This window comes from Acartia tonsa, chromosome 4 (assembly GCF_053477335.1).
Source record: "Acartia tonsa isolate MP-2025a chromosome 4, ASM5347733v1, whole genome shotgun sequence".
Taxonomy (NCBI): domain Eukaryota; kingdom Metazoa; phylum Arthropoda; class Copepoda; order Calanoida; family Acartiidae; genus Acartia; species Acartia tonsa.
Genome location: NC_137263.1, coordinates 44,068,704 through 44,086,400, shown reverse-complemented (window position 1 = coordinate 44,086,400; position 17,697 = coordinate 44,068,704). Strand labels below are relative to the sequence as shown.

Here is a 17,697-nt window from a genome sequence, read left to right as displayed (position 1 = left end):
TTTAAATATAATAAATGAATTACTATTCTAACTAAAAATATCATTCAAGAAAGAAATATTTTAATTATTTATTTTATTAAAATGCTCTAAGAACAATTATGACAACAATCATTTTTAAACCGGAAGAACATAATAGTTTTTGGATTTTAAATACCTATGAATAAACTCAGAAAATACTATCACAGAAATCATAAAATAATGCGAGATCTTTAAAATCAATTTGCCAAGAAAAAGTATCTACAATCAAAGATAAAATTAAAATTTAATTGCTGCAATTAATAAATGATAATACATAGTAAAAATCAAATAAACATGCTTAAAAGTATTTTATCACGGAACACTGGGAGTAGAGATTACGCAAACATGACATTCTAAAATGCGGGTCTAAGATCTTAACAAGTATAAAATTGCTTTAAAATTTGAGTAGCAGCAAAAACAATCTTACCCCCAATTTAGAAAATAATTAAGTTTTTTATTCTAAAGAATTATACATAGTCAGCTGTTTTAAAACTTTGGTTTGGCTCGTCTCTCTGATCTCCCCGGCAAGAAACATCTCGTCCACAACAGTGTATACTTTATAGAAGTTGAACACAAGATCAAGCTCGCACACGTTGTGGAAGTACTCGTTCAGCACCTCGACAAAGTTGTGTATGGCCTCGAGGTAGTACAGGTTGTTGTCGCTCACGTCGACACAGATGCAGAAGTAGAGGCCGGCGTAGCGGCGGTAGATGATCTTGAAGTTGCGGAACTCGACAAAGTTGGTGTGCTTCTGGTCACGTACGGTCACAACTGAAAAGGGAAGAAAAGACTGAATTAAATTTTTTAATAAGATAAAAAATAAACTTGTTTGTCTGTCTAGTAACTAATATAGAAAAGCAACGAAATTGAAAGTTGATTTTCAATTGATTTTATCTCATTCCTTTACATCAAACAGCTACCTATAACAAGGATGACAACCTCCATAAAAGTGAAACTCTGTAACGGTAGGACATACGAACATTATCACTCGTAAAGTGTCAGAACTGAATAAGCAGAAAATAAATCAATGAATGAAAAATTTTAGGTAAATTTGTTACAAACTGCTTAAATACTGGATACTTTTAAAGGATATACTTACATTTTTAGGACTTGTTGGTGACAAAACTGTAAAAAATTAGCGTGCTATAAATTGACTGCGGACTTTCTGGTAACGATTATTGAGTTGCTACGCTTTCTAAATTGTACCTATTTGTTATAAGAATCAGCATGCAAAGTTTGAAATCGATAGGACAATTCTAACACTTCTAAATTAAAGAAATGATCTAACTATTACGGACAGACGGGTCGACCTTAATTATAGAAAATCTTTGCGGTTTAAAATGTTATAATTTCTATTTCACGAAGAAATCAAGCGTTCATATCTAAATTGCATGGGGAAAAAGTTCATTTTATAATACCATGAATTGTTTTTAACCTAATCCTTTTCAAATAGTATCTAGCCATCCTTAATTCTCAGTTGAGTACCCATAGTTTTCAATTTATTCAAACCCTTTTCCTTCTAATTTTATTATATTTCTTAAAGTTGCATTAAAGTTTTCTTTTGTAAGCAGAGTGTATTTTTAAACTATATTATCATCATTTTATATTTTAATTTAATTTTGTTATTTCCTTTGAATAAGAAAGTTCATGAATTGTGTTGTGATATGCTTGTCTGTGCTGCCCTTCAATGGATACTGTCATTTCTGCCCTGCCTATTATTTATGTATTTATTGTAAAAATAAAAAATCGGCCAAAAATTTATTTTACTGTCGTTAGAGTGAAAGGTGTTCTTAAAGATCTCTTGTAAGGTAAGTACATGTTAGAATTTTCTAGAAAACTAAACTTTAAAAGATTTTATTCATTTCATGCAGAAATTTAAGAGGTGTAAGCTTTAGATTATGTTAACCTTGATCTCGATTTATTTTTTATAGTCCTACTTTTGATGATCTACAACAAAAAAAAAGAAATGATCTTTGAGTAATATTTTAATTAAAAAGTTTTTTTTAATATTTGACTTAATCTAATATTAAACTTTATTAGGTAATTTCAAGAAAGGTGTTGCCATTATTTTCCTTATAGGTAAATCAGTCTAAGCTCTATGAAACAAAAAATACCTAATGAATTTACTTTGGCCTTTTTTTTTTATTGTGTGTGCTTATTAAACGACAAGTGAAATAAGAACTTATTTCTAAAAGTATTTAGTAAAGCATTGATATGTGTCAAACATTTTCATCCGATCAAAACATCGTTTTATAAATTTTTCTTTAAAAACTGCCCCATTCCATCACTGTCTTGCTTGACATCTATTTGACTGACCAACAAGTAGAAGGACCAGAACAATGTACCTGCATGAACCTCCTCGATAAGCTTCTGTTTCTCCTCGTCGTCAAAGTTCATGTACCACTTGGCCAGTCTGGTCTTCCCAGCACGGTTCTGAATCATCACAAACCGGATCATCTCGTCAACTATAAAAACAAACTCAAGTCAAATTTGGAAGGTTTTTATTTCAATAATTGCAGGGAAGGAAAAGTCAATGGAATAAAAATAATAGGTTAAAAGACATTTTGTTAAGGCAAATAATTACTATATTTTTTCTTTTCAGGAAAGTTTTCAATTCCTATCAGAGGAGAATTAAGGTAAATTTCTTTATCTCAAAAGGGCTGAACTATTCATTGTTATTATTAATAGACATATTGAACTTTAAAAAAGAAGTAATATACTTAATATAAATTTCTCGTCAACTTCTTAAACCGTTTTATATTTAAAAATAGGAAAACATTTTTTTATTACGCTACTTAAATATTATTTCTTTATGTACTGTAAGGATGAATTGAGCAAGGGGGTCTATTAAGCTTAATCGGTCAAACTGGAAAGCTATGCATAAAAGTCTATCAAATCTCATACAATAAGTAATGATTTCCTTCATAAGTACTAGCGAGGACAGAACCCCCTCCCCAATTTCATATTTTTAAATGATTTTAAAGTAAGTGTGAGGACTTGATTCCTAAAAATGCGGGGGCTAACCTGTACCCTATATAAACTAACCTGGCCTAAGGTAAAAATGAAAAAATATTTCCCGACGTGTGGTTAAAGGTTCTGTGCTCGTCTGGTTACTTTGAGGGAACCGGTAATAATCTAAATCTACACTTATATCTTTGTTTTTCCAGTTTTAACTATTATATTCCAAGTCTCAAAATATGAACGATATTTCTGTAAAATAATTCTAAATATAAAATTATGAGGTTTGTTAATCTATATTGCGTGATGTTCGTATAATATTGACTTTTTATATATACAAAAAACTAAACCTTTAAATTTTCCGTTTTATCCTGAATATATTAATTATGAATATTGACACACACACCACTGAGTAGATCAGATATTCTTATTTCTCTTTTTTCTTACTATCTCCTTTCAGGTTTTCCATGCTTAAAATTTTTACAACTTTTTAAATATTTTGCCAGTAACCCACGAGAAATATATGAAACAAATATAAAAATGTTTAAGCAATGGATACCCTGCCTCCAGGAGATCAATGTGTTTTTTCTCTTAAATCAATCGCGCCAGACAGATCATTATAAAAACATCTATGTATCTGCAGATAAATATCATTAGAAGAAAAAAGCGTATTTCTTCGGGGGTATTATGATTTCATTCAAAAGTTTTTTTTATATAAATGGGAACATCAAATTTTAATAAGAGGTAAATATTAAAACTAGGATAATACTATTACATTTGAGCAAAAATACAAAAAAATAAAATATAATATAAAATAATGCAATATTTTTTGTCGTACATTACAAAATGCGCTAGAACACGCAATAGTAATATAACATGCCTAAATTTTATTCATTTTTCAAGAAAGAGTTCATATCTTACAGATAAATCTTTTTTTAAAGAGAAACAAGAAGGAGAGAGGGGACGGTGGCAGAAAATTTATTTTATCGTCCACTATCCTATCCCTCAAATTAGAATAAAACTTTAACTTCGATGGAGATTTTTTTCTGGGAATAAAATCAAGACACCAATCCTATTGTGAGTAGAGTATTAAAAGTTCTAATACATTAACTGGAAAAAAGTTACATATCATTTTTTCAAGTGATAAAAAGAATAAGAGTTTTAGTTAAAAAAAATTCTTTGGCATATAATATTTTCGAAACCTAACAGTTTAATTATGATTTATATCTTAAAATGTCAATTGTGATACAAGAATTTTTGGGCAAGTTAAACACTTTACAATTAGAATTGAATTTAGATTCTTCATTATTTAATTATAGAAATAGGTAACTAATTTCTGAATGAATATTAATGTTATCACCTTTTTTATTCTAAAATCTAAAAATTTTTCACTGTGTTGAAAAATCTGTGTCTCAATGCTTCAGTCAAAGTCAATCGCTTATTGGGTTCGAATATCAGCATTTTTCTGATGAGATCAAAAAGATTTTCCCAATCCGGGTTACCCCTCTCCTCCCGTGGGATGTATTTGTACAGGGCTTTGCAATTTTTCCTAACATACCTCCCCTCACTGGTGTTGTCGTTCCACACCAGCCTGTCGCCAGTGTCAAAGAATTTAGTTCTGGACCTGGAAGTCATTCTAGATGGAAGTGGTCCCAGGACTCGCTCCATCATGGCAAGATGTTCGCGATCCTCGTGGGTTTGGAACAAGGTAACACCCATGATCAGCTCAAATAGGATGCATCCGACGGACCAGACATCGCAAGGTTGAGCCCAACCTAGCTCCATGATGACCTCGGGGGCACGGTAGTGCCTGGTAGACACTGTTGTAGAGTGATGCTCATGGTCCAATGTTGTGCTGCCAAAGTCAATCAGCCTGATCTCAGGGTTCCGTACATGCTTCAAGGCGATGCCTTTGGCAAAGTTGAATATCACATCGTTGGCAGAGTTGTAGAAGAGTATGTTTTCAGGCTTCAGGTCGGTGTGTGTCATCCGGTTGCGGTGCAGGAAGTTGACAGAGTAGCAAAGATCATAGGCCATGGCTTTGACCTGACTAATAGGGAAGGGGTGAAACTGATTGTCCTTCAAAAACTCGTAAACACTTTGGCCAAACATTTCAAATGAAATGCACATATGACCGTGATAATCGAACCAATCAAGCATTGAGACACAGAGATGTTTGCCCGAGGGATCGTATTTCTTAATCTTATTGAGAACATTAATTTCTAGCTTGGCTGCGTCTTTGTACTTGCGGACATTTTTGATCATTTTCAGGGCGACAACCTTTTTACGATAGGTGTCAAAGCATTTGACAACCTTACCAAATGTACCCTCGCCCAACACTTCAGTGAGGCGATATCTGTTTTGGATAAAATCTCCATATTGGAAAATCAAATGGTCATTTTCATCGTCCTCAAGGGGAGCCGGCCGATTGGGTAGATTAATTACATTATTATTTAGCAATCGGCTGTCATTAAGTGGTAAGTTAGCAAGTGGGTTGGGTGGAAGAAATGTATTTTGTATATTTACACAGTTATCGCCGCCAATGAATCCTGGGGCGGCGTCAACACGCCTTCGTTTTAAGAAATTTTGAGGGTTAAGAGGTGAGCGAGCACGTCTCTTGCGAGGCATCTACAATAGAACAAATATAAGAAAATGTTTACAGCAACCTCGTCTTACCTTGGCCGAGATTCTGTTTTTAAAGATTGATTCAAAAGTAGAAGAAAAGAGAAAAATAGCGGAATATTGTGGAAATTTGAATACTTTGAAGCATTAACAAAGGGAAGAATAGGTTGCGCTAAAAATACTATTTTAAGCCTTAAAACTCACAACTTTATGGATTTTTTAGCTCAACCTATTTCTCCCTTTGTTTAAACTACTGTATTGTATAGAAAATATTGAATAATGTGCATTTTAGAAAGATTCTAGCACACTTAAATGTATCCGTTTCCAGATATAATTTGAATCATAAAGTGCAAAAAAATATGCTAACATTGCCAACATCTACAAATCATAAATGCATAAAATTTCTTTCAGAATCGCCTTTGAATATGAATAATCCAATCTTAAATTTGAAACAAAAAATACCTTTAAAAGCAAAGTTTAATGGATAGACAAAAACGTTTTTTAAGACGCAATAGTAATAACATAACGATCAAAATGCTTGAGGGCAAACAAAATACTGCTTTTCAAGTAATTATAGAACTATAAAGGATATTAAGCTATTCTACTTAATTATTAATATCAATTTTCGGCTCCTATAAGTAATGATACCGTCAAAATCGCTATATTTTAAGAAAATGTAATTTTAACGGCTAAACTGAAGTCTTCTAAGAAATAGGGTTGAAAACATACCTTAAATTTCTTCTGTGATGACTAAAAAACTTGTAAAATTGTGTAGAATCTTCTTTAGAAATTTCTCATTGTATTTTTTCTCGGCTTGGAGTTGTAGATTATGCTGTAATTGTTGTAATATTATTTTGGTGTGGTGTTGTGTTCATATTAAACAACAAACATGGCGGCCTCTGGTCATCCCCCTTCATCTTGGGGTTGCCAAATTTAATCATTCCTTTAGAAATAAAAAACTTATTTATTTTTTTCTTGTTTTAACTTTACAAATTTGATCTAAAAAGGAATTTATGAAATTATTTTTGGGTTAATATAATCTTATTTTTAAATTTGGCAACTTTGTTTATCGAACTACCTTTCACTTTCCTTCAGCAAAGCCAGGTTCATTTTTTAAAAAGATACAAAATATTTTATATTTTCTATAAACATATTTTAAGCATATTTGGTTATTCTGAAATTTCAAAATAAAAATAATAGATTTTGGTATTCAGAATATTTTCGAATCATTATTATAATTTTCAAAACGAACTTGTCTCCTTATTGATGAAAAGAAGCTTGAAAAAAAAATTTAAAATAAAAATAGTAAATATGTACTAAAGCGCGCTATTCGTTATATAAAACTCGACATTATTCGCTTTTGCTTACGTATTTTGATTTTTTGTATTGCTAAAATATTTTTATTTTACGATTCAAGCAATAAATTATTTTTTCTTTAAAAACTGTTTTAAATCTTGTTTATTTCTATTCTTCTTTCGTACATTGGTTTCTAATATCAGTTTATGCTAGTACTTACAATGTACTTTTTCAACTACAATCTAAATTCATTGTACCCTTTACCCCAATTTATGTAAGAATGGGTTTATAACTAAAATTACGGCCATATACCTTTCCGAAATATATAAACCACTGTATAAAAACTGTATAATTTTTTGTTTTTTTATTATTATTCTACGTTGGTTTCCAATACTAGTTTGTAATAGTATGTACATAGACTGTACATTTTCAACAAAAGTTAGATAGAAATTTCATGTACCTTTAATTTTTTACCCCAATTTATGAAGAATGGGAATTTCAACTAGAATTAGCTGTTTTAGAATTTGCCATATACCTTTCTGATATATAAGTAGTAAGTATTTGTTTTAGGCTAAGTTCGCGCAAACCACTAAACCGATTAGTAGGTTTTCTATTTTAGGTAAGCTTTTTGAAAATTATTACATGCAGACCCTGCTATGGTTTTAGGCTATTTTTGTTTAAATTTAAGTCTTTGGATGTTGGTTTAATCTCACTCTTTCTTCTATTGAATATATAGCTTTTTTTATAAATGGGAAGCAGTAGTAAGTTTAAATAAAAATTAGTACTTTTTTACTTATCCCGCAAGTACTTGAAGCAAAGGTTAAAAAATGCGCATAATGCCGCGACAAAAGTTTCTACGTAAGTAAACTCAGTCAGTCTGTCTGTGGGAAGAGAGGTAAATGATTGGACCAAAACCTCGCTAGCGACACCATACACTTTTAAGTGTTTTAAACATGGAATTATGTAATATACACATACTTTTAACTTAAATTTTTAACAATCTATGAATAAATATCTGTTTTTGCTGTATTAATATTCGAAATAAGTGTTTATTTTCTATTCTGAATGTGAATTTTGTTGTATATGTACGTACTCTCTGTCTGTAAAGAATATTAGTTATAAGAATATATCTGTGTGTACTCTAGGCTATATTATATTGTTGAGTCACATGTTAAAAATTCATACTTATCTTATCTTTTTTTATATAGTTTTTATTAGCTTTGCTAAAGATAATATTTTTAGGAACTAAAGTGATAACTTTTTTCGTGATTTAAAATATTTTTTTTTACATTTTTCTTTTTAAGTTTGTTATTTTATTACATATGTCAGAAATTTTTATGTAAATATCCATTTATTTGTAAATATATATATATGTATAATCTATATTTTGAATTTATTTTTTTAATAATTTTTTCAATAATATTATTGAGGTTTTATATTTTCATACTTGAGCTCTTATATATTATTAATGTTATTGTCTTTGTTTTTTTTTTATGGAAAATTCCTATAAATACTTGTTTAAGTAATATCAAGGATATTTGTATCCCAATAAGGTTTGCCAAATAAAACAATTTATTCTGTAATATTAATAGAATAAAATAGGTAGGTACAAGTTGGGACTTCTAATATATAGAAAATTCATAGGATACCAAAATATTTGTAGACATGTGTGGTATAAACTTAGGGCTTCAAACGTGATTAATTAAATCTGTATGACTGATAGACGGACGTTCAGACCCTAATTATGATGAAGTTGTGGTACTGAAAAATCTTAGATTCATACTTACTCCTACGTTATAAGGAGATGTCTCATTTTCTTAGGGGCTTAATCAGACATATGTAAATGGTTGACTCATTTGCATGGGCTTCTCTGTTTTGAAGGGGTAACATTGTAAAGTTTGCGTCAGACGCGCTTTTAGCTTTGTCTCTTCTTTGGTTGGATGTTTGCTTTCTTTATTCAGCAGTTATCTAAAAAGTAGGTAATGTGTCTAAACTTTGTTCAATTTCCTTGCTTTCCCATAACGTCCCTGTCGAGCAGTGACCCCCCCCCCCCTTATTTTTAAAAATAAATTGAAATGATGGAGGGGGTTTCAATGCGGAGCTTATACCTGCGGGGCAACCCAGTACTCTATATATATTATATAACCCAACCTGACCAAAAAGAATAAATAAATAAATGAAAATCTCTTCCTATTTTCAATTGTGATTCTAAATAGGTCAGAGTCTGTCTCAACAAGACACTTTTGAGGGGAAGTGTCTTATTTTTTTATTTTAGTAGAATATCATTTCAAAAACTTCCTCTCTTTTACCCGCAAATATTCTTGTTTTCAGACAAAATGCTTATAAAAGAATATCGAGTGACTATGAACATGACGGTGGACGAGTACCAGGTGGCGCAGTTGTACTCCGTCGCGGAGGCCAGCAAAAACGAGACTGGTGGCGGTGAGGGTGTTGAGGTGAGCTTCATACCATATATTTCCTATTTTGCCGCCCAGCATAAGTTAGGGAGGGAGAGGACATTGGACTGTAAGTTTTACTATCCCTCTTTTTCTTTTAAAATTTGTTCTCCCATTGGCTTAAAACTTATGTTGTTTAGGTTGATTTATGATATGTCTATTAGTATTGCCTAATACCTAAAGAAAATAACAGTCCAAACTTTTTACCACTATTTTAGCGTAATTATATAGGAGATAATATAAGGGTTTACCTATACAAGAAGGATTTCGGGCCCATATTTGTCTAATCCAGTAGCCTGTTACATATGTTTTATCGGTTTCGAAGATTTTAATCCATTTTTATTTATAAAATAAGAATAAATTCTTTCATAAAGGAGTTTTAAATTATTTGTGATTATTCAGGTTTTGAAGAACGAGCCGTATGAGAATATACCTTTATTGAACGGGAAATTCACAAAGGGCCAATACACACACAAGATTTACCACTTAGCAAGCAAGGTATGATTAAATGATTTAAAATAAAAAAATTAAAAAAACAACTTCGGATTTAAAAAAATCATTTTTATCAATATTTCTATGAAGATAGCAAAGAAATAATAACAATGTTGTTAGGGAGTGGAAAATAAAGAATTTGGTTTCTATAACTGTGAATACTCATACAAACAATACAAGATGAAAATTATGCTGATTCTTTTTATTTTTTGTGTAGGTACCAGGTTGGATCAAAATGATTGCTCCCAAAGGTTCTTTAGAAGTCCACGAAGAAGCTTGGAATGCTTATCCTTATTGTAAAACCGTTCTTTCTAATCCGGGTTATATGAAGGTAAACATTTTTCTATGTAATAGGATATCTACTTGTTTTAATATATTTTGCTTAGAGTAAAATTGTTATATTTCCAATCCCTTATGTAAGAAATTTACTGGTTTAATGCCTGAAAACCTGGGGAGGGGGGGGGGGTGGGGTGTGAGAGGGCGTAATGATATAAACCGTAAACTATGAAAAATGGCTTAAATTTCATGTGTTGTCTTTTTGTTCACTGGTCATTCTTTATGGCCTTAAAATCCCATTTCCGCAGGGTTTTAGTTACCTAACCTTTGGTAAATTTATCTATATTTCATTTTATGTAGGTGTATTACCAATGGAAGGGGGAATGCAAATTAAAGTTGTATCTTATTGTCTATACTTATTGTCATGGTTTACGGATATATGTTATTACCTCCCCAGAACCCGACCCCCCCCCCCCACTCACCCCCGCATCTTATTTTTCATTGTATTTCTGATAGTGGAAGATGGCGATCATAACTATTCTCAGATATCTTCAAACTAGTTTACCCCCTCTCTTCCCCCTCTCTTTTTTTCCTTCCCCTTTCAAACCTATAATTCTGGTGTTCATACAAATGCGCCAATTTTTGTTTTATAAAATTTTTTTGAAAATAACATCTGTTTGGTTTTCCTTTGCAATTAAGCTTTTTTTTAGGTACAGGGAAGGTTTTTAACTATTTTGGGAGAGCGTATCTCCACCCTCCCAATTTAAAATCCCCCACAAAATTTTTTTTCTGAATATTTCTTATTAAAACTCAAATTAAAAAGTAGAAGGGCGGTTGACTTATCCCCCTCCCACCTTAAGAACACTTAGAGGCTTCTTGGGGGCGTTCGTTGCCCCTAGTCTTTCTTAAAATAAGAGCTATGTCTTGCATTTTTTTCAATTAGGTGTTTGATCACGAATTTCATATGGTAAAAATATTTTTCTTATTTAATTGTTATCCTAAAAAGATAAAAGTTATGCTTGAAAATTGTTTTAATAGCTATTATTATATGTTGCATTTTTATATAAACGTGAGAGTTGTGATCACAATTGGCGTAACATTTGTACTCTTTGGCGTCAATGCGTATTTTCAGATATCCATTACTCGCTATCGTATTTCTTGCGTAAATCCAAGGTAATTGAAGGTTATTCAGAAGTAAATACAGCTTTGAACTTTGTAATAAATAGGTTAAAAAATTATAAGAAAATGTATGTACTACTTATGTTCTGATTGTATTGAAAGGCTTTATTATTATGTTAATATTATTCAAACCCCCCCCCCCCCCCCCCCACACACACACACACAAGAGATAGAATTTAAGTGTGAAGGAAGTATAATTAATTCATTACGGGGGGTGCTAAGTAAATGTAAATAAAGGGGTTAGATATTTATAATTATCTTTTATAATATATATAATATTAAGATATTGTCCATAAATAATTTCTAATTAATGAACTAATAGATTTTTGGAAACAAACGATATTAATTTCTTTTAATTAATGTTCATTGATATCAGTATTTCTTATTTAACATCAATATTTATAATACAAAAGTAAAATAATATGTATAATAGGTACTAAAAATAATTCTGGAGATTCTTATAGTATATTATTTCTGGAGAAAATGGCAAAATCTAATATGATTTTTTTTTTATATATTTATCACTCATTTACCACCCCACCCCCTCCCCATTGAACTTTCTTGCTTCTTTTTCTTCACAAGCAATAGTTGTTTCTCATTCTTTTACATATTAATTTTATATTCAACCTATAAACAACTATGAAATAAGGACAATTTATCTTATAATTAATTTTTTTCAGGATAACTTTTATATTATCATTGAAACTTACCATCTTCCCGACAATGGTTCCCAACACAACGTTCATGAGCTCGATGATAAAAAATTAAAACAGAGACAGGTAACATCTCTAGATACATGGGACTACCAGGTCTAATTTGGTGTATCTCTTATTCAAATCATGTATAATCACGCGGCCAAACGTCATTCAGACAAAAAATCATTTAATTACACATCAAGCCCTAATTGTGCATGATAATGAGTTGCGCCTATGTTCGGCTAAGGCATTAACCCAGCTCCAACTACGCACATCTGACATAGTAGCAGTACGTCTTTAGCTATGCTTCTTTGTATTGGTATTACAAAAGCCAGAATTTTTATATTTTGGTGAATATTAATTTATTTAATTTTGACTCATGATATCTTTAAAAAGTATAATTTTTTATGCAATGTTTTATTAGTTACATAACTCTGTTATCAATGTTTTAGGATTATTGATAAAATTCATGTTTATTATGTTGTTATCCAACCCACCCAGTACCAAATACTAAGTTTTTTTTATAATTTTAAAGAATATTGGGTACTTGACAAACAAACAACCAGTTTCCAGTTTCTATCATTTGAAAATATAAACAGAGTATTAAATGTTAGATAGTCGTGCACATACATTTGCCAGGGGGTACAGCCTAAGCTAAGGGAAAGGCAGATTTCCTACCTCTCCCTTTTCTGGTAGTGTCACACACCAGTACATAATGCCCAATACCAAAATATTAAAATAAAATGTTAACTCAAATAAAGAAATAGAAAAACACATATGCCAAAATGTTGCATTATATTTAAATTAAATTTATTTGAACTTTTTTTTGTCTGACGTAACATTTTTTGAATTTTAACAGGTGTTGAAATAAATTTCATAAAATCATAATCAGTAAAACAAACATTTCCAGTTAAATCATTATGTGTTATTGTGGCAATATAGGCCAAATAATTGGTTCAAATTGTTAAAATTCTAAAGAATTTTTAATAAATTTTCAAAAAAGAGCCTCCATCTTATGTAACAGTTGGTGGATATTTTCCTGAAAAGGTTGTAAAATACTTTAAACAAGAAAGAAATGCAGTAATCTTAACTTAAAATTTTACTGAAACAAACTGGAGAAAAGGCAGGATTGATAAATTCTTTGAAAGGTCGTCTGTTTTTATTTACATGTTGTACTTAGTTAGGTTGTATTCTGATTTGTAAATTTTGTCTTCTAGTTTCAAAATGCGCTTTACGAAAGACACACTTGAACCCCAAAATCGTATAAATTCGTGGAAGCCTAAAATCATTAACAATTTTCCCAATTTAGGTTGTCCACATTGACATTGCCAATGATACTGTGTTGCCCGCCGACTACAAGGCTGACGAAGACCCGACCAAGTACACCTCGGAGAAGACTGGAAGAGGCCCCTTGTCCGGGGAGTGGAAGAACTCTGTGGAGCCCATCATGACTTGCTACAAACTAGTCACAGTCAATTTTAAATGGTAAGCATGACATTATTTTATTAGCGAATCTACTGTAAGAGGTCTCTTGTCTGTTTGTACTCCTGCCTGTACCTAAAGTATGATCTATCTTGCTATCTCATCATTTCATTATCCAGCTATAACAACTTAATTAATTTTCTCTCTTTTCTTATCATTTTTAAAAATTATAAGGAGTCGTCATTCATTGTTTTTTTAAACTTAAACAACCACATAAAAAGGGAAGATGCCAAGGGTTGTTTTTTATGTCCCATTTAACGGAACAGAAAATAGTCTCGCTCCTGTAGTTCTAGGCCTTTATGTACAACTAGTTGCTTCGCCCCTAGCCCTCAATGGAAGGCGGGGAAGGTCAAGAAAATAGCTTAAAGCACCCCAAAATATCTAAAGCTTTCATTAAAAGTTCAACCAATTCGGACCGGAAATTCAGAGATAAAAATACCGTAGGTATTATTTTTTATTATAGGATTACAGCTCAATTTTCTAATAATTTTGTAGTCTTAATTCATATTAATCTAGAACTATAACAGGTTTATGCCCTTACTAACATGACAAAAATTTTAGGTGGGGTTTACAAGATAGAGTGGAGAACTTTATCCAAACCACACAGAGAAGATTATTTACAAACTTTCACAGACAGGTCAGTAACTTCAAACTTTTAACTAGGTACCTAGTAAAAGTAAGTTTAAACTTTTATATAGTTACCTTGTAAAATGGAGCTAGTTAACAAAAAAATCTTTCAGTAATGTACTCTATACATACTAATTTTGTTTACAAATCTTCATATTTAATAAGATATTATATAATATTGTAAATAGAATAAACTGGATAGGTATTAAAATGTAGCCACCCAACAACATTTTGCCTATTGATGTTGAATCTTTATCTTTTACCGAGAATGAGTTGAATTTTTAAACCTCAAAGATGCCTCATATTTATTTTGTCTGGCACGGTGGCATTTCTTCAGTTGCAATATCTGTTTATAGGCCTAAATTAGGACCTATCTTTATATAAAAATAAACAGGATTAATATCTTGCTAACCGCTGGACTTATATTATTCAGATTCATCTTTTCCAGATAAGCTTCTCATTGGTCTATGAAAAGAAAAATCACCTCCTGAAAAAATTACACTCTAATTTTTCTACTTTAAACTAAAAATATAATTGGAGGATATATCCCCCCCCCCCCACCCTCCCGCCCTTTCACTCCAAATGACCCTAGAGGCCTCTTGAGGGCGTAGCCGCTTGTATCATAGTAGTTTGACTAACTAAAAAAACAAATATTAACATCTGAAAATGTTTTAGGTGTTTTGTTGGACTGACAAGTGGCACGGCATGACCATGGAGGACATCCGAGCCCTCGAGGAGAAGACCAAGGCCGAGCTGGACGAGGAGAGGGCCAAAGGCGAGATCCGCGGCACCAAGGGGGTAGAAAACTAGTTAAATCCCAAGGGGAAGATGAAACTAGCTAAAAACTTACCTACCATACCATACTACTACTATTACTTGGACGACGATTAATAACAAACTTTTAAGCATTAATTAATAATTATTGTACTGTTAAATTTTATCTTTAAATGAGGTGATTTTCTTGGTAAGGTAATGTTCAGTAAAGAATTAAAGTATTAAATCTTTGTTAGTGCATTATATATAGAAAAATCTATAAAAAGTTGTTTGCTGAAGTGTTAGGCAAATTTTACTATGTAAAACTTGAGAAGCCTTGGTAACTATTTTAATATCTTTAATAAGACCTACAAAATGTTGCCACGGGTATAATTTGTACTTCCTACAGTAAATTATTGCTAGCGTAATGGTTTAGTTACAATTTAAACTTCCTTTTAATTATGTATTATGGGGGTCTTTTGGTTAGCTTATTGTTTCAATTTTTGCAAAGTAAAGAAAATATTGTTTTTTAATTCCCGTAAAAAGAGTTATTTCATAAGGTTACTACTCCATATTTACGAGAGGTATTACATTTTTTAACCCTCCCTATAAAATAAAAAAAAGGTTTTACAAGTGAAGCTCTATGCATTTTATCATACAGTCTGTTGAAATTAGTTTTTGAAAACCAGTATTTTTGCTTAAGACAAAAACTGGATATTCACTCCTTTCGGACGCAAACAGACTTAAAATCTGCTGCTTTCGTTACAGATTTATATTTTTGGTGTCTGCGGCTTGACTACGAAACGAGTGAATAAAATAGTTGAAACTAATTTCGATGAATTGACAGTAAAAGTCCCCTTCCCTTAAATTTGTTAGTGTAATCTATTAAATAAATAAATAAATGTATACATTCCTAATTTAGAAAAATAACGGCAAGGAAATCATGAAAATTTATTCAATAATAATAAAAAATAGCTTAAATATCTTCATTAGGGACAAGCGAATGATAATAGTTGAGAATTAGAAGAGAAATATATATAAAAATAGCTTTCAAATGTATTAAAATTTTAGAACTTAAAAAAGCTTGTCTTTAGAAGCATTTAAAATGTAATTATAAGAATAATAGTTTAATGTCACAAGCACAGATTCTATTCATCATCAAAATATTAAGTTTTAACATGAAAATAATGGATTGGTAAATGTAAGATTTGTTAAGGACTACAGGGAGGGAGGGGACATTGGACTGTAAATTAAAGTGGTACCCAAAGTTTTATTCGTTGGGACAAAACCGTTGGTTTTTTTTTAAATGAACTGTGGTTGGTTAGTTGCAATGTGCAAACTTTTCAACAAATAATTTTTAAAAGTGGCAATTCTGTTTATCTACAATCTACATTGGGGACGTGCTTTAATTTATCGTCCATTGTCTTATCCCTAAATTCCCTGTAAGAAAATTTGTAATGTTGAAAATGAGAGAAAGATTATTTTATCTCCCATTTATCTATCCCTGCACGGAAGGTGAGGAAGTATGAATCATTCCAACAATTTAGAAATTCCATTTTGTGGTAAACTTTAACAAACTTATTTCATTGAATTTTCAAAATTTACATCTCTCATTTTCATCCATAGCTGTGCTAAAAATAACTGTTTAGAATTGGATAATATGTAAGATTTGACTAGGATACAAGTGTTAGGTAGATAGTTAACTATAAGACATACTATTCTTAACCAATAATGAAAATAGAAATAAGAAGTTTAATAACAATTTTGACCAGGGTCAAAAATACTGGACAATAACTATTTTTTTTATTCATCTTAATAGTAAAATATTTGTTGTTTAGCCCTCTGAACGACGGATGACAAATATTTTATTTGTGTAACTCATTATAGAGAAATTTAAATAGTTGTTCATCAATTTTCATATGAATGGGCATATTTTTATTTTTTTCTATTATTTCATTATTTTAGTTCTAAATGCTTAAAAAAAGATGCAATTATCAAGTTTCCTTGTTATAAAAACTTATGCTTAAAGCATAAATAAAAAGTATAATTTTGTAAAAAATATTAATGTTTTATCCCTAAAAGAATTAATGTTTATTCTCGGCGTGTTTCTAACATGTCAAGTTTTTATATTATTTTTGTTTTAGCAATTCGATGAGTTAGGAGTATTAAAGAGTTATTGGTATTTGTCTTATAAATCCTAACTAAGGGATATTGTTAGTTATGGCTGAGATCTAAAATTTATTTTAATTTTTAAATTACTTTAATCTACCCCTCCTCCTTACCCGTTCATGGGACGAGGGTGAAAGGGGGTAGGTTATGTATATTTAAATGAATAAAGGAATTTTTACATCATCAAGTCGTTGAATAAAAAGTTGTTTTTAAAAGTGAATGTATTTTTTATGTTTGTTTTATCGAGATTTACTTTTGTGATTTGATGTGATTTTTGTTTTTACTTTTGTTGAGGTAATTAGTTGCAGTGTATTCTTATGTCCTAAATATAAATATTTATTCCTATTTTATTGTTTTAAGTAGCGTAGCTGCTCTACAATTAGCTTTGTCCTTATTTCCTTGTTCTAGTAGTTTCTTTCAGGAATAAGGGATAGGTAACAAGCGAAATTAATCTAAAATAGTATTTGGGGAGCAGAGTTTAAGGGTGTCAATTTTAATAAGTGTTGTCCCCAGCGACAGCTGAAAATCACGTATAAGTTTCATTTTTTTCCGAATCAATTTCGTTGTTGGTATAAGATGAGTTTCTCTTATGAATATTATGAGTTACGCCTGTCGTGGGTAAAGGCATTCTCTATTTCTGCTGTTGATTTTGTGGACTTGGATATTTTTAACAT

At 31.0% G+C, this 17,697-nt stretch overlaps 2 protein-coding genes across 15 annotated transcripts; one reads left to right on the top strand and one right to left on the bottom strand.

Annotated features, from left to right (window-relative positions):
* Nucleotides 1–54: 54 nt before the first annotated feature.
* Nucleotides 55–6,522, bottom strand: AP-2sigma (adaptor protein complex 2, sigma subunit). 8 transcript variants are annotated; one of them, XM_080158399.1, is made up of 4 exons: nt 3,541–4,302; nt 2,739–3,429; nt 2,364–2,483; nt 55–789 (listed from the first exon to the last, which is right to left on the bottom strand). In XM_080158399.1, the coding sequence occupies exons 3-4, from the start codon at nt 2,473–2,475 to the stop codon at nt 473–475; spliced, it is 429 nt and encodes a 142-aa protein (XP_080014525.1). In that variant the 5' UTR covers nt 2,476–2,483; nt 2,739–3,429; nt 3,541–4,302; the 3' UTR covers nt 55–472. The 8 variants fall into 8 exon arrangements, 7 of the variants coding, with proteins under 7 accessions (XP_080014525.1, XP_080014523.1, XP_080014524.1 ...); XM_080158397.1 differs by having other exon boundaries at nt 3,327–3,429; XM_080158398.1 differs by having other exon boundaries at nt 3,327–3,429; nt 3,536–3,610.
* Nucleotides 6,523–7,763: 1,241 nt separating this feature from the next.
* vib (phosphatidylinositol transfer protein vib) lies at nt 7,764–17,368 on the top strand. Of its 7 annotated transcripts, none has more exons than XM_080158351.1 (8): nt 7,764–9,350; nt 9,753–9,848; nt 10,060–10,173; nt 11,978–12,076; nt 13,302–13,477; nt 14,036–14,111; nt 14,777–15,053; nt 17,212–17,368. In XM_080158351.1, exons 1-7 carry the CDS (start codon nt 9,231–9,233, stop codon nt 14,909–14,911), a joined length of 816 nt encoding a protein of 271 aa, XP_080014477.1. In that variant the 5' UTR covers nt 7,764–9,230; the 3' UTR covers nt 14,912–15,053; nt 17,212–17,368. The 7 variants fall into 7 exon arrangements, with proteins under 7 accessions (XP_080014477.1, XP_080014476.1, XP_080014479.1 ...); XM_080158350.1 differs by having other exon boundaries at nt 17,193–17,368; XM_080158353.1 differs by having other exon boundaries at nt 16,742–17,368.
* Nucleotides 17,369–17,697: the final 329 nt, after the last annotated feature.